Raw genomic sequence first — 24739 nt, forward strand, 5'->3', positions numbered from 1 at the left:
CCAGCCATGGCTCACGGGCCCAGCCGCTCCGCGGCATGTGGGATCCTCCCGGACCAGGGTACAAACCCACGTCCCCTGCATCAGCAGGCGGCCTCTCAACCACTGCACCACCAGGGAAGCCCATAACAGAACCATTTTTAAATGTGACAAATTTATTTGAAGCATAAAGTATATACTGAGGGAAAATAATCTTTTGTAGAATTTTCTTATACTTATTTAATGGTTTAACTAATATTGTTTTAATTTTTAAATCTTGGAAGGGGATTTGAGTGTTTGCATGTGTCCTAATATTTTTAGGGTTTAGGAACTCCCTAGATCTAAAAATCTGGCTAAGAGGGATATGAATTGAAATTGGAATGTGGGCAGGATTCAGAATAGTCAGTCTTTTAAGACCACAAAAGTCACCCTGGCCTGGTAACATAGAACATAAAATGAGGATCAAGTGTTAAATGCCACCGGGAGGTCTAGTTAAAGGGTAAAAGATGTCCTTTGGTTACCTGAAAATGATCACTGAAATTAGGAAGAGCAATTTAATTGACAATTCATGGGTACTGAATGCAGATTAAAGTGGAATAAAGTGGGACATGGGGAAATGGAGACAGGATAATTTCCTTTTATTGAGAAATAATTTAATCCAAAATAAGGTTCTCGAATGGCATTATTATTATCATCCAAATTTCACCCACTCATTTGAGCATCAGTTAATATTTCTTGCCTGGATTGATTACTACTATGAGGGTTGCCAGATTGTACCTTTCTAATTCCAACATGCTTTTTACATTTGTTAGTTATCACAGGAAGATATTTCTATTCTTCTGTTTATTCATTTTTATGCAAGTGGACTCATGGATTCCTGTTATTTGATGAAATATATCTATAAATTATTTCCTTTTCCTCTTATTTCCCTCCTCCCTCCCTCCCTCCCTCCCTCCCTCCCTTCCTTCCTTCCATCCTTTTGATACTCAAAATATCTTTCTGATGCTCAAATTATTTACTTTGTTTTAAAATTGTCCAGATAGGAGCAGTAGGAGCCCTCTAAAGACTGGCCCCTATGTCATTCTGACATGACACCATCGTTCTTTGAGCACTTATTTACTTTCCTGGGCAGCAAAATGTTCCAGGCTCGTATTGTGCTTTCTGTGACCCAGCTCTAGGATCAGCCTTTCTCCAAAGAGTCCTGGTTTTATTCAGTAGAGAAACTAAGATCTGAACTGTAAGGGGACTCATTTCTTCTGGGTATAATCCTTCTCTGGACCATCTTCAGTGGATGGTAGGAACCACCTGTATATTGAGCATATACACAATTCCATCTAGATTTATTTCTGTATCTATCTCTATATACTGAAAACCACAAGTGCACACTTATAGATTAAATTCTAATCCAAACCCATAGGATCCGTTCAAGATCTCCCTCTTTTCATTTGCACCCTCCTTTCCTGACAATGTGAACCTGGCTCCCACTATCATCAATCTATTTATTTATTTGCTCAATCAATCTGTATTGTAGTCAGTCTCCCTGCCGTGCCAGATGGGTATGTGCTTGGCTGTCCTTACTGCAGGCACCAAGCACCACTGGGCTCACTCCTGGCTCACTCTAACACACTGCTTGCTTGGGCCCGACCCCACCAGGGCGAATTCTTTAGGAAGGTTTGGTAAACAGTAGAGATTAGTAGACACTTGGCACAATATTCCAAGGTTACTTTGAAAGGAAAAGCCTAAATGGTTTTTAGCATCTTTACAGCATTCTACCAGCCTTTCTCAACCTCCCAAACTTCCCAACTTTAAAATAAGTATAAATAGAGACATCTTGTATGCATGTCGTTTTAGAAATGTAAAATATTCAGCCCTGTTGCCTGTTTGCTTTTCTTGTCCCATCAAGTTACCATTGTAATTTACAGCAACTTAGATTGGCATTTTAATGTCAAAACAAATAGCAGCATGCTTTTCACTAATGTATATATGAGTTAAAATTTTAAAACCTTGAAAACGCATGTGTTTCTTTTGTCAACAAGAATAACTAAATGCTGAAAGGACTTCAAATCAGGTATAAAGTTTTTATATGCCAAGTCTTGAAATGGAAATCTCAAACATGCCAGTAAGGTAACATAATTATAATGACCCAGTTCACTGATAGATGCAATTGAGAATGACACAATTACAATTCACTGTGGGTATTACAACATATCGTCAGATCACCAGTAACTACAACCCATGTATAAACATTGTATTTTTTATTTCAAATTCATAGGTATAATAAATTTAAAAGTCTAAGCCAAAACAAGCAAAAGTTTACTTTTTTACTGTTTTTAATTTTTATAATAACTTGGCCACTTTTAGTTGAGTTTAACCCTCTATCCATTTTATATCTATTCATTTCTGACCCTCAAAATCCCAGCTGCAAATTTTTTTCTCCAAACAATCCTGCTGTTAATCTACTAAGTAGGTTAAATCCTAAGCTTTAGTCACTGAAAGTATCACAGACACTATTACATTAAGATTTTTTACTGAAATTATATTTGTACATACAGGGAACAATAACAGAAATAAATAATAATATGCTGTCCTCCATTTCAAGCATAGGAGGGTGTTAGAGCACCTGGAATTTCAGTACCAGAGACTCAACATCTTTAACCCATTGCTAACTATAAGGGAGTGGTCAACATTCTACTAGTACAGTTCTCTTAAAAATGTGTAGGCTTCCTATGAATGCTGTTTAGCTTTACTTCATTAAACAAAAGCCATATCCACACTTTCATAAAGTTAAGCTCTTTTTCACATTGGGCTTCCGCTGACATGCTGAGGGGAAAATGTCCATAAGATTATTAGAACCATTATTGTTTAACTCAGAGGCTCTGTAAGACATACCAGTAAGCTGGCTAGAAGTTAATTTGTCTGAATGAATGGTTCTTGGAGGCACCATCTAAGACATTTCTGAGGTCTTAATATGGATTTTATAGCCACACCTCATTATCATCTTTAGATCATGTTTTCCTGGTAGTAGAAATTTGCCATGAAGTGATTTCTTAATTTTTTTGCATTCAACATCTGGAGAGACTGAAATTAAGAAAATATTTTATTTTCAAATCCATCAAGACCTAGCTTCCTTATATTGAACAGTTTGTCTTTAGTTTTTCTCTCTTCTTTTTTCCTTTTACTATAAACAAAGAGAAGACGCCAGAGTACTCTGTGTGGAAATGTCCTTAGCTAGATTATGCAGTTCATTAAGTACAGTGTTTTCCTTTCCACATTATCACAGTTTTGCTAAACTTTCCACTGCAACATAGCAATGATCCAGTTTTCTTCCATTTCCAGTAACATTGCTTCCTCACCTTCCTTTCAGTTATTACTGACAACCTCTTCATGAGCCATGAGGCTCCATGTCTACATTATAATGGACATGTAGTAGTTTGTACTATAATTATCTTCTCCTAGAATGTATCCTGTGTAGAAAATGAAAGGAATTGACAATTTCAAACTCCAGAATTCATCAGGGCCAAACAACATTGTTATGAGTGACTGATGAAGTCTTGTTTTATGAACTTAACTATACCCATTTGATAGTGATCTGTGTGTTATGCAGCTGCCTTGCTTCTGAGAAGGTCTTGTTCTCACAATAGATTTACCCATTTTGGAATACTTCAAAGCAAGTGTGGATATTTAGAGACTCCCAAGTATTCAAAAAACAGAATCATATGATTGTCTTGTTAAGAATAGTCAGTAAAGTTACAGCTGGATGTTTTCTCTTTGCTAAGTTTAGACATTAAACTCCATTCAATTTTATCTTGATTAGACAGAGTGAAAATCATATGTATGCATATAGCTAGTCTAAATAGACCACTTAGCTAAGATCAGCAATTTTCTGAGAGGATTAAGTCAATGCAAATGCAAAAAAAAAAAAAAAAAAAAAAAGTGACTCAGAAAAGAGAAAAGAAAAAAAAAAGCCACATGTTTGACATTGAAATAGAGCCTTATTTATTTTTAAGCCAAGAAATTAAGTATAATCATATTTTTACATATTACTATGTTGATAGGAAATGATTGTATATACTTCTGTGATTAATCCTTAAAGAGGATTCAATTGATAATTATTAGATTTTAATTACTGTAACCCATTAATAAAGGGAGAAGGAGATTTCTATTGTTCTAAACTACTATTACTAGTCAAACAGAAGAGGACATTTAAAAAAAAATCACTTAATGGGAACTTCCCTGGTGGTCCAGTGGGTAGGACTCCGTACTCGGTGGTCCAGTGGGTAGGACTCCACACTCCCAATGCAGGGGGCCCGAGTTTGATCCCTGGTGGGGAAACTAGATCCCGTATGCATGCTACAACTAAGAGTTCGCGTGCCACAACTAAGAAGCCCACATGCCGCAAGTTGAGATCCCGCATGCCACAACTAAGACCCGGTGCAGCGAAAATAAATAAATTAATTAAATAAAATAAATATTTAAAATAAAATAAAAAATCACTTAATGGTCATTTTTTGGACAATGTTTTTATTGAAAGTTCCCTTTTATCCAATTAATGGCACATCCTGATACCAACCCATTTTGTATAAATTGTTTTTTTGCTATAGATATAATATTAGATTGAAAAGAATGTGTGAATAACTTAAGATTTTTAAGCAGACAAATTACTACAGTTTAAATTTGCTCTGATAGGTGAAGTTCATTTGGGGGACTTTGTGGAGATATTTAATGTGATCAGGAAATTTTATTCCATATGGCCTACAGATTTTCTATGCATAATATGAATTATGATTTTTTCTATTGAAAAGTATAAAGGCAACTTATTTGTGGTGCTATTTTAAAGTTACTTTGCAATAAAATTTTTAAAATTATCTGATCTCAACCTTAGTATATGTATATCCTACTCTGTAATAGAACCAGTAGTTGCTAACCCTAATAGAAACTTTCTTTTTTTGTTTTGTTATTCATTCTTTTAAGCTTTTAGTTTCACTTCTTATCACTTATGCTACCTATACCATGTTAGGTACCTTATATGAGATGAATATTCAGAGCAAGGTGGCTGACCCTTATGCCTAAATTTATCTCTTTATGTTTCTTTGGGTTTTATAAATTGGGAAATCATTTGTAATGCAAATGTCTCTTTGGATTGAATTAGATATTAAACTATAAAAGAAACCCACCTTAGTTGATAATAGTAAGTTTAGCTTCTTGACATCTGAATAACAGACCTCTGAGGAATTAAGAGAATAACAGTAAATATTAAAGACATAAAAGGAAGGAGCTTGGATAGTTGGGAAAGGTCTAAAATTTTACATCCTGATCTCTGAAGACAGGGTCAGATGAAGAAGTATAGCCGTGAGCAGATGGACAGAGATGTGACAGAGTGAAAAAGAAGATGTCAAAAGAGAAAATATGAAGGATGCTTCATAGACATAGACCAGAGGCAAACATTTGCCTAGGTTCAACCCTTAACAGCTTCCCCTGAAATAATACCGTTTTCTCAAAAGACTTCATTCTTCCACGCTGAGTACAACAGCAAGGATCAGTGAAACACAGTAGTTGGATACGATGGCTGTGGTCAGGGAAAACACCCAGAGGAATTTTAGTGAAGCATGCTGGACACAGAATTCAACATTCCCATTTTTTCTCTCTCACAGGTTATCTGAACCAGATGAATAACTCAAGTCACTCTGTCCTTCAGCCTTCATTCCAAGGATGCATGCAGCTCATTCAAGTGGATGATCAACTTGTAAATTTATACGAAGTGGCACAAAGGAGGCCAGGAAGTTTTGCAAATGTCAGCATTGATATGTGTGCCATCATAGACAGGTAAACGGTCTTTCATCCTTCCTCGAATTGTTCAAATTTTCAAAGTTCATTTTTTTGTTGTAGGACAAGTGAAACACCCGAACACACAACCCTGTAAGGGGTAAGGAGACAGGAGCCATTTGCCGTGCCTGTGGCTTTTGTTTGTGATGTTAGCAGTGATGTTTATATCAGGACATGGTTGTATATGACAGAACAATATGTGATGTCACATTAACCCATTTCAGCCTCCCTTGGTGAATGTGAGCATTATGCATGTAGTTTTGCAAGCAGCAGCTGGAAAAGGAACTTAGTTTATTTTTAGTTTTGCTTCTGATGCCCACAGCAGAAATGCCCCTCTTCTTCTTGTCTTGGTCATGACTCATCCTCAGTATATGGTTCCCTCTAAAGGCCCCTCTTGAAGGAAAAGAAACATTAAAATGTGTTGGCAGGCAGTATGGGGATTTACTGAAGTAGAATATTTAATGTAGTTGAGTCTGCTTACAAAACAGACATACTGAAATATTATTACAAGATCTCATCTTTGTCAGTTTTTGCAAGTCTGGGGAGAAACTTTTTGTAAAAACTTAGTTGACCTCTCACATGGTGGAAAGATACAACCTTTATATGAAATATTATGACAGCATTACATATACTACCTTAACATACTTCTAAAAAGTGCCTTTCGTTCCAACTTGAAAAAATTTCATTTTGAGATGTTTTGCCCACAAACAAACTACATCTAATTTTGAGTTGAATTTAACCCAGTGAATTTAGGTGATATTCTGTCCTATTTTCAAATCTTTAATGAGAGGCCTATGTTATTCTGAAAAGAATTTTATTAATTTTATATTTTGAAGATAAAAGTTCTAGAAGTCTCAGCCAGCCCCCAGTAAAGTACAGACCTTAAGTCTCTAATAATCTTAATTCATTTAAGAGGGGATCCTTGGGGAAGTCATCCAAAGACATATAATGAATCTTAAAAATATACAAAAATCATCCATTATGAAATAAGCTTGCTTCCATATAATCTTAATAAAGTAGTATTCACATGAATGGTAAATTACAGTTTATGATGTCTGTAGAATGTACCTTTTTAAAACTTTAATATGTTTATAATAGAACATAACATAGTGCTTATTTTTATTACATATATGCAGATATGGGTCCTGATAGCCTAAACAGTTTATATTTAAACAGAACAGCAAACAATTTTAATAAAAATATACTCCTAATTTTTGAACCATCAATAATGTAATAGCTGGTATTTCTGCCTAAAGCAAGTGGTGGCAATAATCACAAAAACTGAGAGATGAATGTTTTAAGATAATATATTCTGATATTAGATGTGTATTCATAAATTTTAATAATGGTTTTCCATAGAGGAAGACTTTCCTTCTTAGTAATAGTATATTGAGTCATTTTAGTACCTTGTTCATTTTTCATGTCAGTAACTTTAATGATACAATAATTTCTGTCAATAATACCCAAGTTAGTTCATCCAGCTTTCGTAAACTGCTAGATTTTATGGTGATGTTGCTATTTCACTTCAAACCGCATGTTTCCTGGGCATTAAATTTAAATTGTTTGCTACCAAAGAAGTGCGGATGAGGTGTTGAGATTTTACTTTTTTACCCCCATGGCGAGATTGGGAGTTAAAATATCTCCAGAAGAAGATTTTGGTAAACGAACCAGGCACTCCTGGTAAGGAGAACAACACAAGAGACGATGTAGAATAGGGGTTGCAAATTTCAATTTTTGGCAGGTAGAGAAATATACAAAATAGTTTTTTTGCCAAAATGGCGTCATGCAACTGTCTGTGTTGCCAAGTATCCTGTAGCTGACAGAACAAGGAATATGTCTTTCTTATCCTCCAGGGTGATAACCCAGAAGAATGGCTACAGGGAAGTAGTCACCGCTGATGCATCACAAACTTCCTAAATCCACTACTGAATACGTTTTCTGCTTGTCTTACTTTTTGAGCACAGTGACTTCTTTTTTTGGTATAATTGACACATAACATAGTATTCCTTTCAGGTGTGCAATGTGATGATTTGATATTTACATATATTTTGAAATGATCACCAGGGCAATGATTTCTGCACATTAATTACCAATGTGTGAAATAGCAGATTCCTTTATTCACCCAAAATGTGCCCAGTTCAGAATCTTAATCTGTGAAGTGCTGTGGTTTTGCATGTATGATACAGGGCTGTATTCACCTTATTCAAACCGTTGAGGGGCTCATTGATGAGCTCACCCTTAATCTGTGTCTTTGCATATGAGAGTACCAGTGACGTTACCCTGTCCTCACATAGCTGTGACCCATCAGATAACATTTTAATGATACATCCCTAGCTCTTCTCTGGTTTGATCTTTTCCTCCTCACTGACTGAAACTTTGTAACTGCCTGATCTCTACCATTTTATTTTCAGACTACCTAAATTCTCCCTAAGCAAGCCTACACTGTCTCTTTCTTACTTTTATCCTTTCAAATTTCAGCTTGATTGATTTGAGAGCTATTTTTGAAAAAATTTAAAGAGCATAAATGAAAATATAGGGTAAAAAAATAGAAATCACAGGCATGATTTTTATAAAATGTTTAGAGATTATAGGAGCAGCTGCAATGATTTTATGAGTAGAACTTAGGGAAATAGTTAGGGAAGATGATTCTAAAGGAGTCTTGCTATGTGTCATACTGAAATATCCTATGAGTTGAACTTCTTTTTCTTTTTTTGGGTGTGGATTTACATGTGCCTTGTTTTGTTTATTTGTTTGCTTTCTGAACACAGCACTGAATCAAGGAAAGAGCAAGCATGCCAAGCTATAGAATTATTTGTTCAGTAGTATTTTCTGAGTGCATCCATGGTGTCAGACACTGTTCTAGGCACTTAGGATAAATCATTGAACAACACAGACAAAGATCCTTGCACCTGCGAAGCTCACATTCTGGGGGAAGGGGAGGAAGCACAGACGTGATAAATAAATATTATAGTAAGTTAGAAGGAATAAGTGCTATAAGAAAAGAAAGAAAAAAAGTTGAGCAAATCAAGGAGGACGGGCATTTCAACAGATTGGTGTTGAGTTGCTGTTTAAATAGGTTGGTCAGAGTTAGCCTCAATTATTAGTTTAAGACCTGAAAGAGTAATAGAATTCACCAATTTGGGGAAAGAGCATCACAGGCTGAGAGAACAGTCAATGCAACAAGGCTGCCTGGTATCATCTAGGGTTAGCAGGGGGCCAGGGTGGCAAGTTTGGAAGGACGAGGAGCAGAGCCGCATAAGAGGAGGCCAGAGCAATCCTAGAGGCCAGGGCCTGGAGACCTGTAGGTAACTGTAAGGATCTGGCTTTTATTGTGAGAGAACGAGGGAGTCATTGCAGGTTTCTGAGTAGAGCAGTGGCATGCTTTAGCTTACATTTGTAAAGGATAACCCTGGCTGTGGGAGGACGAAAGGTAGAAGCTGGGAGCCTGTCATAGTAATCCAGGTGAGAGGTGCTGGTGGCCTAAGACTGGGCTGCTGTTAGCACAAGAGGTAGTATCATGTGGTCAATTCTGAATATACTGAGAAGGGTTGGTCAGTAGGGTTTCTTAATGGATTGGTTTCGAGGCATGAGAGGAAGAGAAGTTATAAGGATAAACCGAAATGATTTGGTAATAGCAACTGGAAGGAAGGAGTTACCATGTCCTCCAATGGGAAGGCTAGTGGTAGAGAAGACTAGTCATGGGGTGGAAGAAAAAAATCAGGAATTCACTGTTGGGCATGAGTTGAAAGAAAGGTCTGTTGGGCATCTAAGTGGACATTTCAAGAAGGCAGTTGGATACATGTATCATACAAGCACACATCTGCAGGTTAAACAATGAGGTGGTGTGTCTGACAAAATGTTGTGCTTATCTATTGAAGACCTCTGGTTTCTTCAGCTGTATTTCATAAACAGCAGAAGAAATGGAAAGGGAGAGGGTGAGTAGTGGGCAGGAAGCCTCTTCCAATGTCAGGAGCCTGTAGCCTTACCCTTCGAGTGAGACCCTGCTCTTAGGGAGGAGGACTTCATCAAACCCTCAGTTGCTAGAATATTCTCCGTAAACAGTAAGATATCTAGCAGATAATCTCCTTGTTTCACCTTGCATGAGTACCATTTTTTATCTGCTCCTTTGCGCCCTCACATTGTTGGTTCCCTGTGGCAAACATCTTCAGGCACCAGACTCAACTCCTGTCCTCGACCCACTTCTCTCTATCCTCTTTCTGGGTGTGAAAATCTGAGAGGCAAAAGCCTGCAAAAACACTCCTATAACTAAAGTTAGGTTTATTTACTTCCTCCTGCAAGTGGGAACCAAAAGAGAACCAAGGATCTTCTCAGAGGGAGGTGGGGAGAGGAAGGGAGTGAGGAAAGGGTATCGGGGCTCTGAGTCAGTCCTGGGAGGGTCCTGGCAGGTACTGGTCATAATTTATAAACTAGGAGAGTTGCTGCAGTAGAGGGTAGAATTTGTGAATCCCTGCAGAGCTCTTGCTTGTTTGTCTGTGATTCTGATTCACGTCACATGGAATGGAAAAGCTGGTGTTAAAATATTTTGAGCTGAAGTAAGTGGTGTTCATGACTGGTTTGGCAATTTTTTTTCTGTTTTGTGAGTAACAGTAAAGTCCGTTTTGCTATCTGTGACTTACATCAATCCTAAGATCACCCTCGTAGATTAGCTGCCAGGGAGAGATTTTTTTTCTTTGTCATCTGCAGTGATGATGTGACACAGTCCTGGCTAATGAGAGGTATGCAGAAGTCAGCTAAGGTGTTCTGAGAAAACTTTTATTTTTCTGATACAGAGGTCCCCTGTTACTCTCCACCGTCCTTGTTCAAATGCAGACACCATGCCTGGAGCTGTATGATCAAGAAAACCTGAGCTCCAGTGAACCTCAGTCAGCAACCACCTTCACTCCTTTTTGTGTGAGGAAAAAAAGCAATCCTTGTTTATTTAAGTCACTGTGAGTCAAATATTATTTTTCTTGGAGTTGAAAGCACCTGTCCTTTTTTCATCTTCCATGTCTAAAATAAACCAATACCATCTTTTTACTAGAACACAGAACAACAAATTCTTAATTATGGAAATGGCTTTGAAAGAAAAGATGATAAATTTATTTTAGGATATATTAAGTTGCATGCCAGTGATGTCCCCTAGAGATTGGAACCTGGGGACTAAATGACTGTTTAGAGGCCAAAGCAAATTCATATCGTTAGTCAGCATCTTGTAGAAAACCTGGTAAAAGTAGTTCATTAGAATTAGAATCTTTATACCTTTTCTATAACCTCCCTTGTAAATATATTAAGAAACAAAACCAGTAAACGTTCTGGATAGCACAGAAAGCGGAAAAGGAAGAGTAGACATCCCAGCTTAAGTACAGCCCACAAAATTACCCCTTGAGAAACTGCGAAGAGACTGGATCCTATTTCTGAGTTAGTAATTAAGTCTTCATTTTATTTTTGGATGGAAATGCATAATCACAGACCCGGTTTTTGGTTTTTAATTCAATGCTTTCTTTTCAAGAACACCTACGCAGTTTGTTCAATATTTTTTTCCTTGAAAGGAAAGTATATGATTTTTTATAAGAGCACTTAAATGAGGGTTGGATAGATACAGTGTGAGGTGCTTCAAAACTAAGCTAACTCTGCTGGAAAGGTGAACAATGAATAAATAGATTAATAACTAACAATTCAGAAGGAGGTCATGACTTATAAAAGAAAGTTTAAGATTTACAGTCCTGAGATGAAGAATACATGTAACATTTTTTTTTTCTAAACCTGATCTTCATATGTTCATAAGCTCCCATTTCCAGTCAATAGCAGCAAAAAATAAATATCGGAGCACATACCTTCGGGTACCCTAATAACTATATATATAGGTCAATATGGGATTCAAACTTAGTCAGAGGTCAAGCTCCCATTCGGGGCTGCTGTCCCATTTCAGGTGTCCTCCTTGACTCCTCCAGCATAGCCCCTGGGTCAGGCCCAGCTAACTATGTAACATCATCAGAGGATTGGGCTTTGCTCCACGTGATCTACTCACGTTCCTCCTGGGCTCTCCACTGCTCTGGCAGTTCTTCCTCCTGGCTGTGGCTCCTGCTGGGCTCATGTTTTGGGATTTGGGTAAGAAGGTAACCTGTCCCAGTCCCAGTTTGTCAAGGACTGTCTTGCTTTTAGGATTGAGAACGCTTTACCTGGAGAAACCCCGCAGTTCTGACGATGGTTGGTCACTCAAGGTCCATGTACCTTCTGGGCACTGACCTTCTCCGAAGTCCCCTTTCTGGTCTACCAGCCATCCAGGCACTTTTATAGACCCCCATAGGGACACACAGTGATTTTGAGATCTCTTGCAAACTGTGTACAAGCTGAGTGGGAGTGGGGAGTGGAGATAACTATCTTAGGCCCCCCTCTGACTCAGCATAGCATGCTCTGTATCTACTTTGTACACCTCAGGCTGACATGGGGCCTCTTATAAATCAGATTCCCAAAGGCGGAAAGCAAGGCACAAGCCACCACTGCCAGAGGATTTCGAAGTCTCTGTTGAGATTCATTCAGTCAATAAACACTTATTAAAGACCACTCAGTGAACATTTCTTCTTGGAGCTTTAACGCTGAGGCAGTGGAGGGGGAGGGTCATTGATCAGACCTTATGCTGTGCTGATACACTATGTTCCTCTCTTTTGTCCTCAAAGACAGACCTCTTTCAACCCCAGAGCCCCAGGGTTTTAGAACATCTTCCCAAAATTGAATCTGCATGTCTACTAACTTTTTGTTCCAGTCCAGGGTCCAGAGGTGAACTGTCCTAGCCCCCACTCCTTGTGAAACATGTCACTGATCACTGAACAAGAAAAATAAATAAAATCAAAACTTTGACTTGAAATATCTAAAAATTATTTCCGCTATAGGGAAAGGAAGGCTTTTCTCATAAACATGGGTATCTCTGCAGTGACACTATTTATGCCAGATTTCCTTTCTGTTTCACCTGGATATTGCTACCTGCAAATTGCCACCCTGTGGCTCTGGCACCTTTCCGTAGATTTGCAGGCTGACGGTTCCTTCCATTCTTCTTTACAGATGTTCATGTGGTCACTTAGGCTGGTGTCAAACTGTGCTAGTGCTTCTTTTACACTGGGAAACATTTTGTCTTCTATCATTAGATTCTTGTTACAAAACTGTAGGTTTCCGGGAATATCTTACTTCATGATAATTACGCAAAAGTGGTAAAGGAGGCAGAAAGTCCCTCAGATAAACTTCAGATTATTCAGAACTTCATGCCTGTTCACTTCTGACTTCATTGTGGCTCTGATCCCATCAGACTTCAAAGGAGCAAAGAACAGGTCAGCTGGAACTCATTCCCTGAGAATTGGAGCCAGCAAGCAATTTTCCAGGCATGAAGCTCGATTTCTTTTTGGGAAACACCCTTCAAAAACACCCTTAGGATAGAAGGTATTCAGGGTCCTAAAACATGATCTCTAGCTCAAAATAAAGAACAAAAGAAGACTAGTTACATAATTCACTTTTAATTTTCATATATGACAGTTCATATTGTGATTCTTTATTCTTGGTGTGTTTACTTTGTCTCTTCACTTATCTCAGCTGACTCCCCATCTGGGATTCCATCCATTTTATACTGCAAATGGCTGTGTTCTTTCCTCCTTTGAGCTTAATCAAATTAGTTATTAGTAGATTTCTGGAAAGCCCTGTTTCCTCATGCTAGGTCTGATTCATTTCTGGTGTTAAAAGCATGGATCTATGTATAAGTTTTCTGGGCCTTCCAAGCTAAACCCAGACTCCCCTTTAGTCTTTAACTCTATTGCCAGAGCCATTGGGTTTCCTATAGAAGGATCCAGAGAGGAGTATCCTGTTGATACGTAAACATTTAAACCATAGTCATCTATCTTAGCAAAAAAAACAGAAGCCAGGTGAACCCATGTTGAAGTCAGTTGCCTCTCTGAAGTGATTTCAAAGTGGTTTCATTTTTAAGTACAAGTAAAGTACTAGAGTGACAAAATTATTATTTTTTTAACATCTTTATTGGAGTATAATTGCTTTACATTGTTGTTAGTTTCTGCTGTATAGCAAAGTGAATCAGCTCTACATATACATATATCCCCATATCCCCTCCCTCTTGCTTCTCCCTCTGACCCTCCCTATCCCACCCCTCTAGGTGGTCACAGAGCACTGAGCTGATCTCCCTGTGCTATGCAGCTGCTTCCCACTAGCTATCTGTTTTACATTTGGTAGTGTATATATATGTCCATACCACTCTCTCACTTTTTAATTTTTTTTAATTTTTGAATTTTATTTTATTTATTTTTTATACAGCAGGTTCTTATTACTTATCTGTTTTATACATCTTAGTGTATACATGTCAATCCCAACCTCCCAATTCATCCCACCACCCCCACCCCCTGCCACTTTCCCCCTTGGTGTCCATACATTTGTTCTCTACATCTGTGTCTCTATTTCTGCCCTGCAAACAGGTTCATCTGTACCATTTTTCTAAGTTCCACATATATGAATTAATATATGATATTGTTTTTCTCTTTCTGACTTACTTCACACTGTATGACAGACTCTAGGTCCATCCACCTCACTACAAATAACTCAGTTTTGTTTCTTTTTATGGCTGAGTAATATTCCATTGTATATATCATCTTTTTCCATTCATCTGTTGATGGACACTTAGGTTGCTTCCATGTCCTGGCTATTGTAAATAGAGCTACAATGAACATTGTGGTAAATGTCTCTTTTTGAATTATGGTGTTCTCAGGGTATATGCCCAGTAGTGAGATTGCTGGGTCATATTGTAATTCACTTTTTAGTTTTTAAAGGAACCTCCATACTGTTCTCCATAGTGGCTGTATTAGTTTACATCCCCACCAACAGTGCAAGAAGGTTCCCTTTTCTCCACACCCTCTCCGGGATTTACTGTGTCTAGAGCTTTTGATGATGGCCATTCTGACCCATGGGAGGTGATACCTCATTGTAGTTTTGATTTGCATTTCTCTAATGATTAGCGATGTTGAGCATCCTTTCTTGTATTTGTTGGCAATCTGTATATCTTCTTTGGAGAAATGTCTGTGTCTTCTACCCATTCGGGATTGGGTTGTTTGTTTTTTTGATATTTAGCTGAATGAGCTGCTTGTGTATTTTGGAGATTAATCCTTTGTCAGTTGCTTCATTTGAAAATATTTTCTCCCATTCTGAGGGTTGTCTTTTCATCTTCTTTATGGTTTCCTTTGCTATGCAAAAGTTTTTAAGTTTCATTAGGTGCAATTTGTTTATTTTTGTTTTTATTTCCATTACTCTAGGAGGTGGGTCAGAAAGGATCTTGATGTGATTTATGTCATAGTGTGTTCTGCCTATGCTTTCCTCTAAGAGTTTGATAGTGTCTGGCCTTATATTTAGGTCTTTAATCCCTTTTGAGTTTATTTTTGTATATGATGTTAGGGGCTGTTCTAATTTCATTCTTTTACATGTAGGTGTCCAGTTTTCCCAGCACCACTTATTGAAGAGGCTGTCTTTTCTCCATTGTATATTCTTGCCTCCTTTGTCATAGATTAGTTACCTATAGGTGTGTGGGTTTATATGTGGGCTTTGTGTCCTGTTCCATTGATCTACATTTCTTTTTTCATGCCAGTTACGTACTGTCTTGATTACTGTAGCTTTGCAGTATAGTCTGAAATCAGGGAGCCTGATTCCTCCAGCTCCATTTTTCTTTCTCAAGATTGCTTTGGCTATTCAGGGTCTTTTGTGTTTCCATTACAAATTGTGCAATTTTTTGTTCCAGTTCTGTGAAAAATACCATTGGTTTTGATAGGGATTGCATTGAATCTGTAGGTTGCTTAGCGTAGTTTAGTCATTTTCACAATGTTGATTCTTCCAATCCAAGAACATGGTATATTTCGCCATCTGTTTTTATCATCTTCAATTTCTTTCATCGGTGTCTTATAGTTTTCTGCATACAGGTCTTTTGTCTCCTTAGGTAGGTTTATTCCTAGGTATTTTATTCTTTTTGTTGCAATGGTAAATGGGAGTGTTTCCTTAATTTCTCTTTCAGACTTTTTATCATTAGTGTATAGGAATGCAAGAAATTTCTGTGCATTAATTTTGTATCCTGCTACTTTCCCAAATGCATTGACTAGCTCTAGTAGTTTCCTGGTAGTATCTTTAGGATTCTCTGTGTATAATATCATGTCATCTGCAAACAGGGACAGCTTTACTTCTTCTTTTCCGATTTGGATTCCTTTTATTTCTTTTCTTCTCTGATTGCTGTGGCTAAAACTTCCAAAACTATGTTGAATAATAGTGGTGAGAGTGGGCAGCCTTGTCTTGTTCCTGATCTTAGTGGAAATGGTTTCAGTTTTTCACCATTGAGAATGATGTTGGCTGTGGGTTTGTCATATATGGCCTTTATTATGTTGAGGTAAGTTCCCGCTATGCCTACTTTCTGGAGAGTTTTTATCATAAATGTGTGTTGAATTTTGTCAAAAGCTCTTTCTGAATCTACTGAGATGACCATGTGTTTTTTATGCTTCAATTTGTTAATATGTTGTATCACATTGATTGATTTGCGTATATTGAAGAATCCTTGCATTCCTGGGATAAACCCCAATTGATCATGGTGTATGACCCTTTTAATGTGCTGCTGAATTTTGTTTGCTAGTATTTTGTTGGGGATTTTTGCATCTATGTTCATCAGTGATATTGGCCTGTAGTTTTCTTTTTTTGTGATGACTTTTTCTGGTTTTGGTATCAGGGTGATTGTGGCCTCATAGAATGAGTTTGGGAGTGTTCCTCCCTCTGCAATATTTTGGAAGAGTTTGAGAAGGATACGTGTTAGATTTTCTTTAAATGTTTGACAGAATGTGCCTGTGAATCCATCTGGTTCTGGGCTTTTGTTTGTTGGAAGATTTTTAATCACCGTTTCAGTTTCAGTGCTTGTGATTGGTCTGTTCATATTTTCTGTTTCTTCCTTGTTCAGTCTCAGAAGGTTGTGCTTTTCTAAGAATTTGTCCATTTCTTCCAGGTTGTCCATTTTATTGGCATAGAGTTGCTTCTAGTAATCTCTCATGATCCTTTGTATTTCTGCAGTGTCAGCTGTTACTTCTCCTTTTTCATTTCTAATTCTATTTGTTTGCATCTTCTCCCTTTTTTTCTTGATGAGTCTGGTTAATGGTTTATCAATTTTGTTTTTTTTCTCAAATAATCAGCTTTAGTTTTATTGATCTTTGCTATTGTTGCCTTCATTTCTTTTTCATTTATTTCTGATCTGATCTTCATGATTTCTTTCCTTCTGCTAACTTTGGGGTTTTTTTTCTTCTTCTTTCTCTGATTGCTTTAGGTGTAAGGTTAGGATGTTTATTTGAGATGTTTCTTGTTTCTTGAGGTAGGATTGTATTGCTATAAACTTGTATTAGAACTGCTTTTGCTGCATCCCATAGGTTTTGGGTTGTCGTGTTTTCTTTGTCATTTATTTCTAGGTATTTTTTGATTTCCTCTTTGATTCCTTCAGTCATCTCTTGGTTATTTAGTAGTGTATTGTTTAGTCTCCATATGTTGTACTTTTTACAGTTTTTTTTCCTGTAATTGATATCTAGTCTCATAGTGTTGTGGTTGGAGAAGATACTTGATATGATTTCAATTTTCTTAAATTTACCAAGGCTTGATTTGTGACCCAAGATATGGTCTATCCTGGAGAATGTTCCATGAGCATTTGTGAAGAAAATGTATTCTGTTGTTTTTGGATGGACTGTCGTATAAATATCAGTTATGTCCGTCTTGTTTAATGTGTCATTTAAGGCTTGTGTTTTTTTATTTTCATTCTGGAAGATCTGTCCATTGGTAAAAGTTGGGTGTTAAAATCCCGTACTATTATTGTGTTACTGTCAATTTCCCCTTTTATGGCTGTTAGCGTTTGCCTTATGCATTGAGTGCTCCTATATTGGGTGGTTAAATATTTACAATTGTTATATCTTTTTGCTGGATTGATCCCTTGATCATTATGTGGTGTCCTTGTTTGCCTCTTGTAATAGTCTTTATTTTAAAGTCTATTCTGTCTGATGTGAGAATTGCTACTCCAGCTTTCTTTTGATTTCCATTTGCATTCAATAACTTTTTCCATCCCCTCACTTTCAGTCTGTATGTTTCCCTGCGTCTGAAGTGGGTCTCTTCTAGAGAGCATATATATTAGTCTTGTTTTTGTATCCATTCAGCCAGTCTGTGTCTTTTGGTGGGAGCATTTAATCCATTTACATTTAAGGTAATTATCAATATGTATGTTCCTATTACCATTTTCTTAATTGTTTTGGGTTTGTTATTCTAGGTCTTTTCCTTCTCTTGTGTCTCCTGCCTAGAGAAGTTCCTTTAGCATTTGTTGTAAAGCTGGTTTGGTGGTGCTGAATTCTCTTAGCTTCTGCTTGTCTGTAAAGGTTTTAATTTCTCTATCGAATCTCAATGAGATCCTTGCTGGGTAGAGTAATCTTGGTTGTAGGTTTTTTCCCTTTCATTACTTTAAATATGTCCTGCCACTCCCTTCTGACTTGCAGAGTTTCTGCTGAAAGATCAGCTGTGAACCTTATGGGGATTCCCTTGTATGTTATTTGTTGCTTCTCCCTTGCTGCTTCTAATATTCTTTCTGTGTATTTAATTTTTGATAGTTTGATTAATATGTGTCTTGTCATGTTTCTCCTCAGATTTATCCTATTTGGGACTCTCTGTGATTCCTGGACTTGATTGACTATTTACTTTCCCATATTAGGGAAGTTTTCAACTATAATCTCTGCAAATATTTTCTCAGTCCCTTTCTTTTTCTTCTTCTGGGACCCCTATAATTCGAATGTTGGTGTGTTTAATATTGTCCCAGAAGTCTCTGAGACTGTCCTCAATTCTCTTCATTCTTTTTCCTTTATTCTGCTCTGCGGTAGTCATATCCACTATTTCATCTTCAACGTCACTTATCCATTCTTCTGCCTCAGTTATTCTGCTATTGATTCCTTCTAAAGAATTTTTAATTTCATTTATTGTGTTGTTCATCATTGTTTGTTTGCTCTTTAGTTCTTCTAGGTCCTTGTTAAACGTTTCTTGTATTTTCTCCATTCTATTTCCAAGATTTTGGATCATCTTTACTATCATTATTCTGAATTCTTTTTCAGGTAGATTGCCTATTTCCTCTTCATTTTTTTGGTCTGGTGCGTTTTTGCCTTGCTCCTTCATCTGCTGTGTGTTTCTCTGTCTTCTCATTTTGCTTAACTTACTGTGTTTGGGGTCTCCTTTTCGCTGGCTGCAGGTTCGTAGTTCCTGTTGTTTTTGTTGTCTGCCCCCAGTGGGTAAGGTTGGTTCAGTGGGTTGTGTAGCCTTCCTGGTGGAGGGGACTGGTGCCTGTGTTCTGGATAAGGCTGGATCTTATCTTTCTGGTGGGCAGGACCGAGTCCAGTGGTGTGTTTTGGGGTGTCTGTGAACTTAATACGATTTTAGGCAGCCTCTCTCCTAATGGGTGGGTTTGTGTTCCTGTCTTGCTAGTTGTTTGGCATGGGGCGTCCAGCACTGGAGCTTGCTGGTCATTGAGTGGAGCTGCGTCTTGGCATTGAGAGGGACATCTCTGGGAGAGCTCTTGCCGATTGATATTACACGGGGCCGGGAGGTCTCTGGTGGGCCAGTGTCCGGCACTAAGCTCTCTCACCTCTGAGGCTCAGGCCTGACACCCCGCCGGAGCACCATGACCCTGTCAGCCACACGGCTCTCACCACACTCATTCCTGGAGTCTTCCTCTCTGAAGTGTTCAGAAGCGCTACTAAAGGAGATAGGGGTGGCAGGATGCTGGGGCCGCTGGGCCCATGGACTTCTTGCACTGGAAATCTGCTTCTGTTAGGAATCAGAATCCTTTTCCCCTGGGGTAGCACCAGAGCAAGATGCCAGATTGGTGCAGATTCCCTCCACATCTTCTGAGCTCTACCCTCATAGGATGTCAAGGCCCGAGAAGTCAAGAGCCTTCTTTAGTTTGATGGGAAAGGTCAGCCGTGCTTTAATGGTCCTTCCCGTGTGCTCTTTATATGACTAAGAGGGCAGTCTTTTGGAGGCACATGGCTCCTTTCTTTATGCATCAAGTCCAAAGTGATACAAGCAGCCCTGGAATTCCACTGCCTTCAGTGTGATTCTTTTTCTTTGCTTATAGCACTCCCAGCACCCCCTTCTAATCAACAGGAAAGAATGACAAAACTTATTTGTAATGAGAAAATACAGTAGTGAAATGCCAGAGGAGATAACTCCCCTAGGAGAAAAGGAAAAAAAAAAAGTTGAATTAACTGTCTTAAGATTCAACAGCAGCCTTATTCTTCTGTGATGTATTGCATGTATTAGGACAAAAGAAAACTATATTTGCTTTTGGTGTGGCATATAGCTGTGCTTTGCCATTTAAATCCCAAGGAGGGCCTGGTGCATAAAAGTAATGTCAGACAATAGTTATGTGTTTGAAGTTAAGCAGGAAGGAAAAAGATAAATAATTTTAACATGTAGCTAAATCAACTACAGAGAGATTTAAATGAGTCATTAAATTTTTTTTTTTTTTTTTTGTGGTACGCGGGCCTCTCACTGTTGTGGCCTCTCCCGTTGCGGAGCACAGGCTCTGGACGTGCAGGCCCAGCGGCCATGGCTCACGGGCCCAGCCGCTCCGCGGCATGTGGGATCTTCCCGGACTGGGGCACAAACCCGTGTCCCCTGCATCGGCAGGCGGGCTCTCAACCACTGCGCCACCAGGGAAGCCCTGAGTCATTAAATTTTATTTCTTGCTTTTGATATTAGATTACCTGAAAAATAAAGACAAAAGCAAGTAATTAAAGAATATATTTAAAACATCTGCCTTAACAAATATTTTCTTCTTAAGATAATTGCTTTTGTCAATTTCTTAACTATATTGCAAAATTTTGAATGAACTCTAAGAACTCATTTAACTGCCCTCCCCTTAAACCGACCTTATGGATTAATGGACACTCACCATTCACTTTGTAAAATATAGGGAATGATCCCATAGCCTGGTGGATGAAGAGCTGGAGCTAGCAGGCTACCATCTTTCACCCCTTGTACTCTCCCACATGCTGTGTAGGAGTTAGGTGTTCTTCCTCAGGTATGTTTAAGCAAGTCATACTTGTTATTGTAATAACATGGTCCAATTAAATACTAACTACACTTTTGAGTAGGTAGGGACAGAAAGAAGTAGTTTCCATTGAAGCCAAATTAAAAAGTTTTAGAAAAGCAAGTGGCCAGAAACAAACAAAACCATCAGTTTAGGTACGACGGAGAAGGCCAATGTAAAAATTTGCAGGTTCCTTGGTGACTTTAGTTTTCACTACACTTTAAGAAGCCAAGACTGGAAATCAAGGGTGATGGAAATGGTTCATCAAAAAAACAGTTCCAATCGGTGGGCCCATACCCAATGACTCCAGAGCAAATCCCTCTGGCAAGTGAGTTATTGAATTTACACAATGAAGGGTTTTAAGTTAATTAAAATGATTAAGGTAAGTATCCTACTAATGTTTAGTTTCTTTACTTCTTACTTCTCTAATCTGGAAAAATAAGAAAGTAGAATTCGCTTTTTTTCTTTTGCTTTCTATATTTCAAATAATAGAGGGAGAGAGAGAGAGGAGGAGGGAAGGAGAGAAGAAGAAAGGAAAAAAGGAAGGAGGAAGGTAGGAAGGAAAGAAAGAAAGGGAAGGGAGGGAAGGAAGGAAGAAATAAAGAAAGGAAAACTTAATTCACATTGCTTTTTGGTTTATTGATATGGGGCATTATCTACTTTCATTAAAATAGAAATCAGGATAAAATTTAAGCAATGCTGTCTATTTATTATTGCAGTTTTAAAATGATATTTTCTTTGAGAATTTTCCTTTGCTATTTAAATTACCCATGACCTGAGAAGAAGGAGAGAGTAGTCATAGATTTTTCTGTGCCAGGAAAAACAGCTTTATTAAGACTTGGGACTTGTCATTATTTTAATTTCATTTGTTAATTGAGCAAAAATACTTCCTCTCCCTGTGACTGTATTTATACTACCTAAAAACTAGTTTCAGGAGGGTTAACAAGCTAAATGTTTTAGATAACATTGTTTAAAATTCTGCAAGGTGCACCCATTGTCCTATTAGAGATAACTACTTCTTCATTGTCTGTGTCTATGAATTCATTGAGGAACTTACTAGAGTCTGAATCTCATTTTGTTTACCAAATCCTGCTTACATCAAAAAGAATGTTACAGGGCTTCCCTGGTGGCGCAGTGGTTGAGAGTCCGCCTGCCGATGCAGGGGATGCGGGTTCGTGCCCCGGTCTGGGAGGATCCCACGTGCCGCGGAGCGGCTGGGCCCGTGAGCCATGGCCGCTGAGCCTGCGCGTCCGGAGCCTGTGCTCCGCAACGGGAGAGGCCACAACAGTGAGAGGCCCACATACTGCAAAAAAAAAAAAAAAAAAGAATGTTACATGAGCAAGAGGGGAATGCAGATGGAAGGGGTCGGGAAGATGTGCGTGTTTGTTTGGAATGTTGTTGAAAAGCAAGTGTGTAATAAATTTTAACAAACAAATTGTAGTATCTGAGAAGGGTCTCTTAATCAGAAAATAGATTGATTTAAATAGATCATAATCTATAATTGTGATAAGGAGAGACCCTCTAAGTACAATGCAACATTTGTTTATAAGATTTGCCTTAAACAAGTGGTGCCTGTAAACTTTTACTCCAGTAGCTTCATGATGTTTGATCCTTGGGCATAGTCCCCAAAGGGCTTCATCAACATGAAAACGATTCTCATGGACACACTTCACTGAAGACCCCTCCTGAGCAAATGGACATGACATCAAAGTGAATTATTTTTTCATGAAACTTCAGGCATTTTAAAATTAGAAAATTAAAAAAAAACCAAAAAACCTTTAAAATCTTAAAGAATGACATTTCCAAGGTTAGATGGAAGCACCATACACAAAGAGGCAAATTCCTTTCACATAGTTATTATACAGTCGTCTCTCTATGTATGCTGATGATTGGTTCTAGGACCCCCCAGGATACCAAAATCTGTAGATGCTCAAGTCCCTTATATGAAGTAGTGTAGGATGTGCATATAGCCTATGCACATCCTCTTGTAAACTTTAACTCATCTCTAGATTACTTGCAATGCCTAATACAATGTGAAGTCTATGTAAGTTGTTGTACATACAATGTAAATGCTATGTAATTTTGCTTTTTGGAACTTCCTGGACTGTTTTTTCCAAATACTTTTGACCTGAGGTTGGTTGAACTCACAAACATGGAACCTGTGGATACAGAGGGCCAACTATATTTTATTAAGTCAAGAGACATTTTTTAATATCCCGAGATGGTAAGAGCGCTGTTACTGACGTACACAATGAGGAAATCAAGAGATTCAGAATGGGGTCTCTTCTCACCGGGAGTGTACTACTTTAGCCATGGAAATATGAAACATTCATAACAAGTTTAAAAGCTATGTAAGAAGCCTGTGCTTCATAATCATTACAGATAATTGTTTTCATAGGAAATTAATGAAGGGGGAATCACTGTGGGCTCCAGTGGCTGGTGGAGGCTTCAAAGAAATATGTTGAACTTTAAAGGAACTGTAGCCCCAGATAAGAAGGAACATCCCAGGCCAAAGCAAAAGCATAAGCAGAATTGTGGAAGCACAGATGACCATTCCATATTTCTGAAACAGTAAAGTGACTATTTAAATTAGTGCAGAAAGTTTGTGTAGGGGGGTCAAGGAAGAGGTGGAAACATATGTCATTCATTCATTCACTTATCCATTCATCCTACAGTCATTCACTGATATCCTACCATGTGCCAAGGATAGTATTAGCCTTGATGAATAAGAGGTAACCTTATGGACCCTGCATCCTTACTGGCTAATAAAAGGGACAGACATTAAAAAAAAAATTATTATTGAAAAAACTGGGAAATGCCAAAATTGAAGTATGCAGAGGGATGGCACTTCTAATTCAGCCAGGGGTCAAGATGAGGATGGAGGATCTCATATAGAGGAGCAGTTCACAGGCACACAGGAAGGACTTTTTAGGTAGACAGAAAGCAGATGCAGAAGGATGCAGGTGTGAGTGACATGGGGACCCACATGGAACTCAGGTAGTTATAGCAGAGTCTTCCAGACATTAGCAGCTACTAGTGTGAAGCTAGAAATTTAATGTGGAGATCTGAGGCTAGATATTTAGGGAGAACTGACTGGAAACAGGCCTACTGAAAAAATTATAATTTATCCTCCAGGCAATAAGGAATCATTGAAGGAAGTCAGTTTTGCATTACTGACATTTGCTCTGATGTCTGAGCAAAGGTGGTGAGAGCCTAAACTATGGCAGTAGCCATAGAAGTGGACAGGAAAGGGTCAATCCAAGGTATTTAGGAGTTGGACTGAGGAGAACTCATTGGATGTGGAGGTTGGGAAGGTATTCCAGGAAAGAGAAACTGGTTTTAGAGTGAGAAGATGCTTTCCTGGAAGATTAAGTGCTACCTCCACTAGTCCCTGAACAATGTCCTGACTGAATATTGAAGTTATTTAGTTATTAAGACATGAATAGTTAAGTTAATTAACTATTTAGTCATGAGCATACTAGTCCCTCCTCATCCATGGTTTCACTTTCTTTCTATGGTCAACTGTAGTCTGAAAATATTAATTGGAAAATTTCAGAAACAATTCATAAGTTTTAAGTTGACACCATCCGAGTAGCAAGATGAAGTCTCTGGCCATTGTGCTCCATCCCACCTGGGACTATGAATCATATCTTAGTCCAGTGCATCTCCTCTCTTAGTCACTTAGTAGCCATCGGGGTGATCAGATCAACTGTTGGTACTGCAGTGCTTGTATTCAAGAAACCATTATTTTACTTAATAATGGCCCCAAAGCCCAAGAGTAGTGATGCTGCCAATTCAGATAAGCCAAAGAGAAGCTCTAAA

General features: G+C 38.2%; 1 protein-coding gene across 1 annotated transcript in view; it reads left to right on the forward strand.

The window, feature by feature from the left end:
- The window catches only part of LOC103075697 (contactin-associated protein-like 2), a gene marked incomplete at its 3' end in the record, with an annotated part of 1289195 nt that overhangs the window by 487937 nt on the left and 776519 nt on the right, over positions 1–24739 (forward strand). The window contains exon 8 of the mRNA XM_007450234.1: positions 5628–5799. Within this exon, the coding sequence (XP_007450296.1) occupies positions 5628–5799 (172 nt within the window). The remainder of the gene's footprint in view (positions 1–5627; positions 5800–24739) is intronic.

Source organism: Lipotes vexillifer, unplaced genomic scaffold, assembly GCF_000442215.2.
Source record: "Lipotes vexillifer unplaced genomic scaffold, Lipotes_vexillifer_v1.1 scaffold940, whole genome shotgun sequence".
Lineage (NCBI taxonomy): Eukaryota > Metazoa > Chordata > Mammalia > Artiodactyla > Lipotidae > Lipotes > Lipotes vexillifer.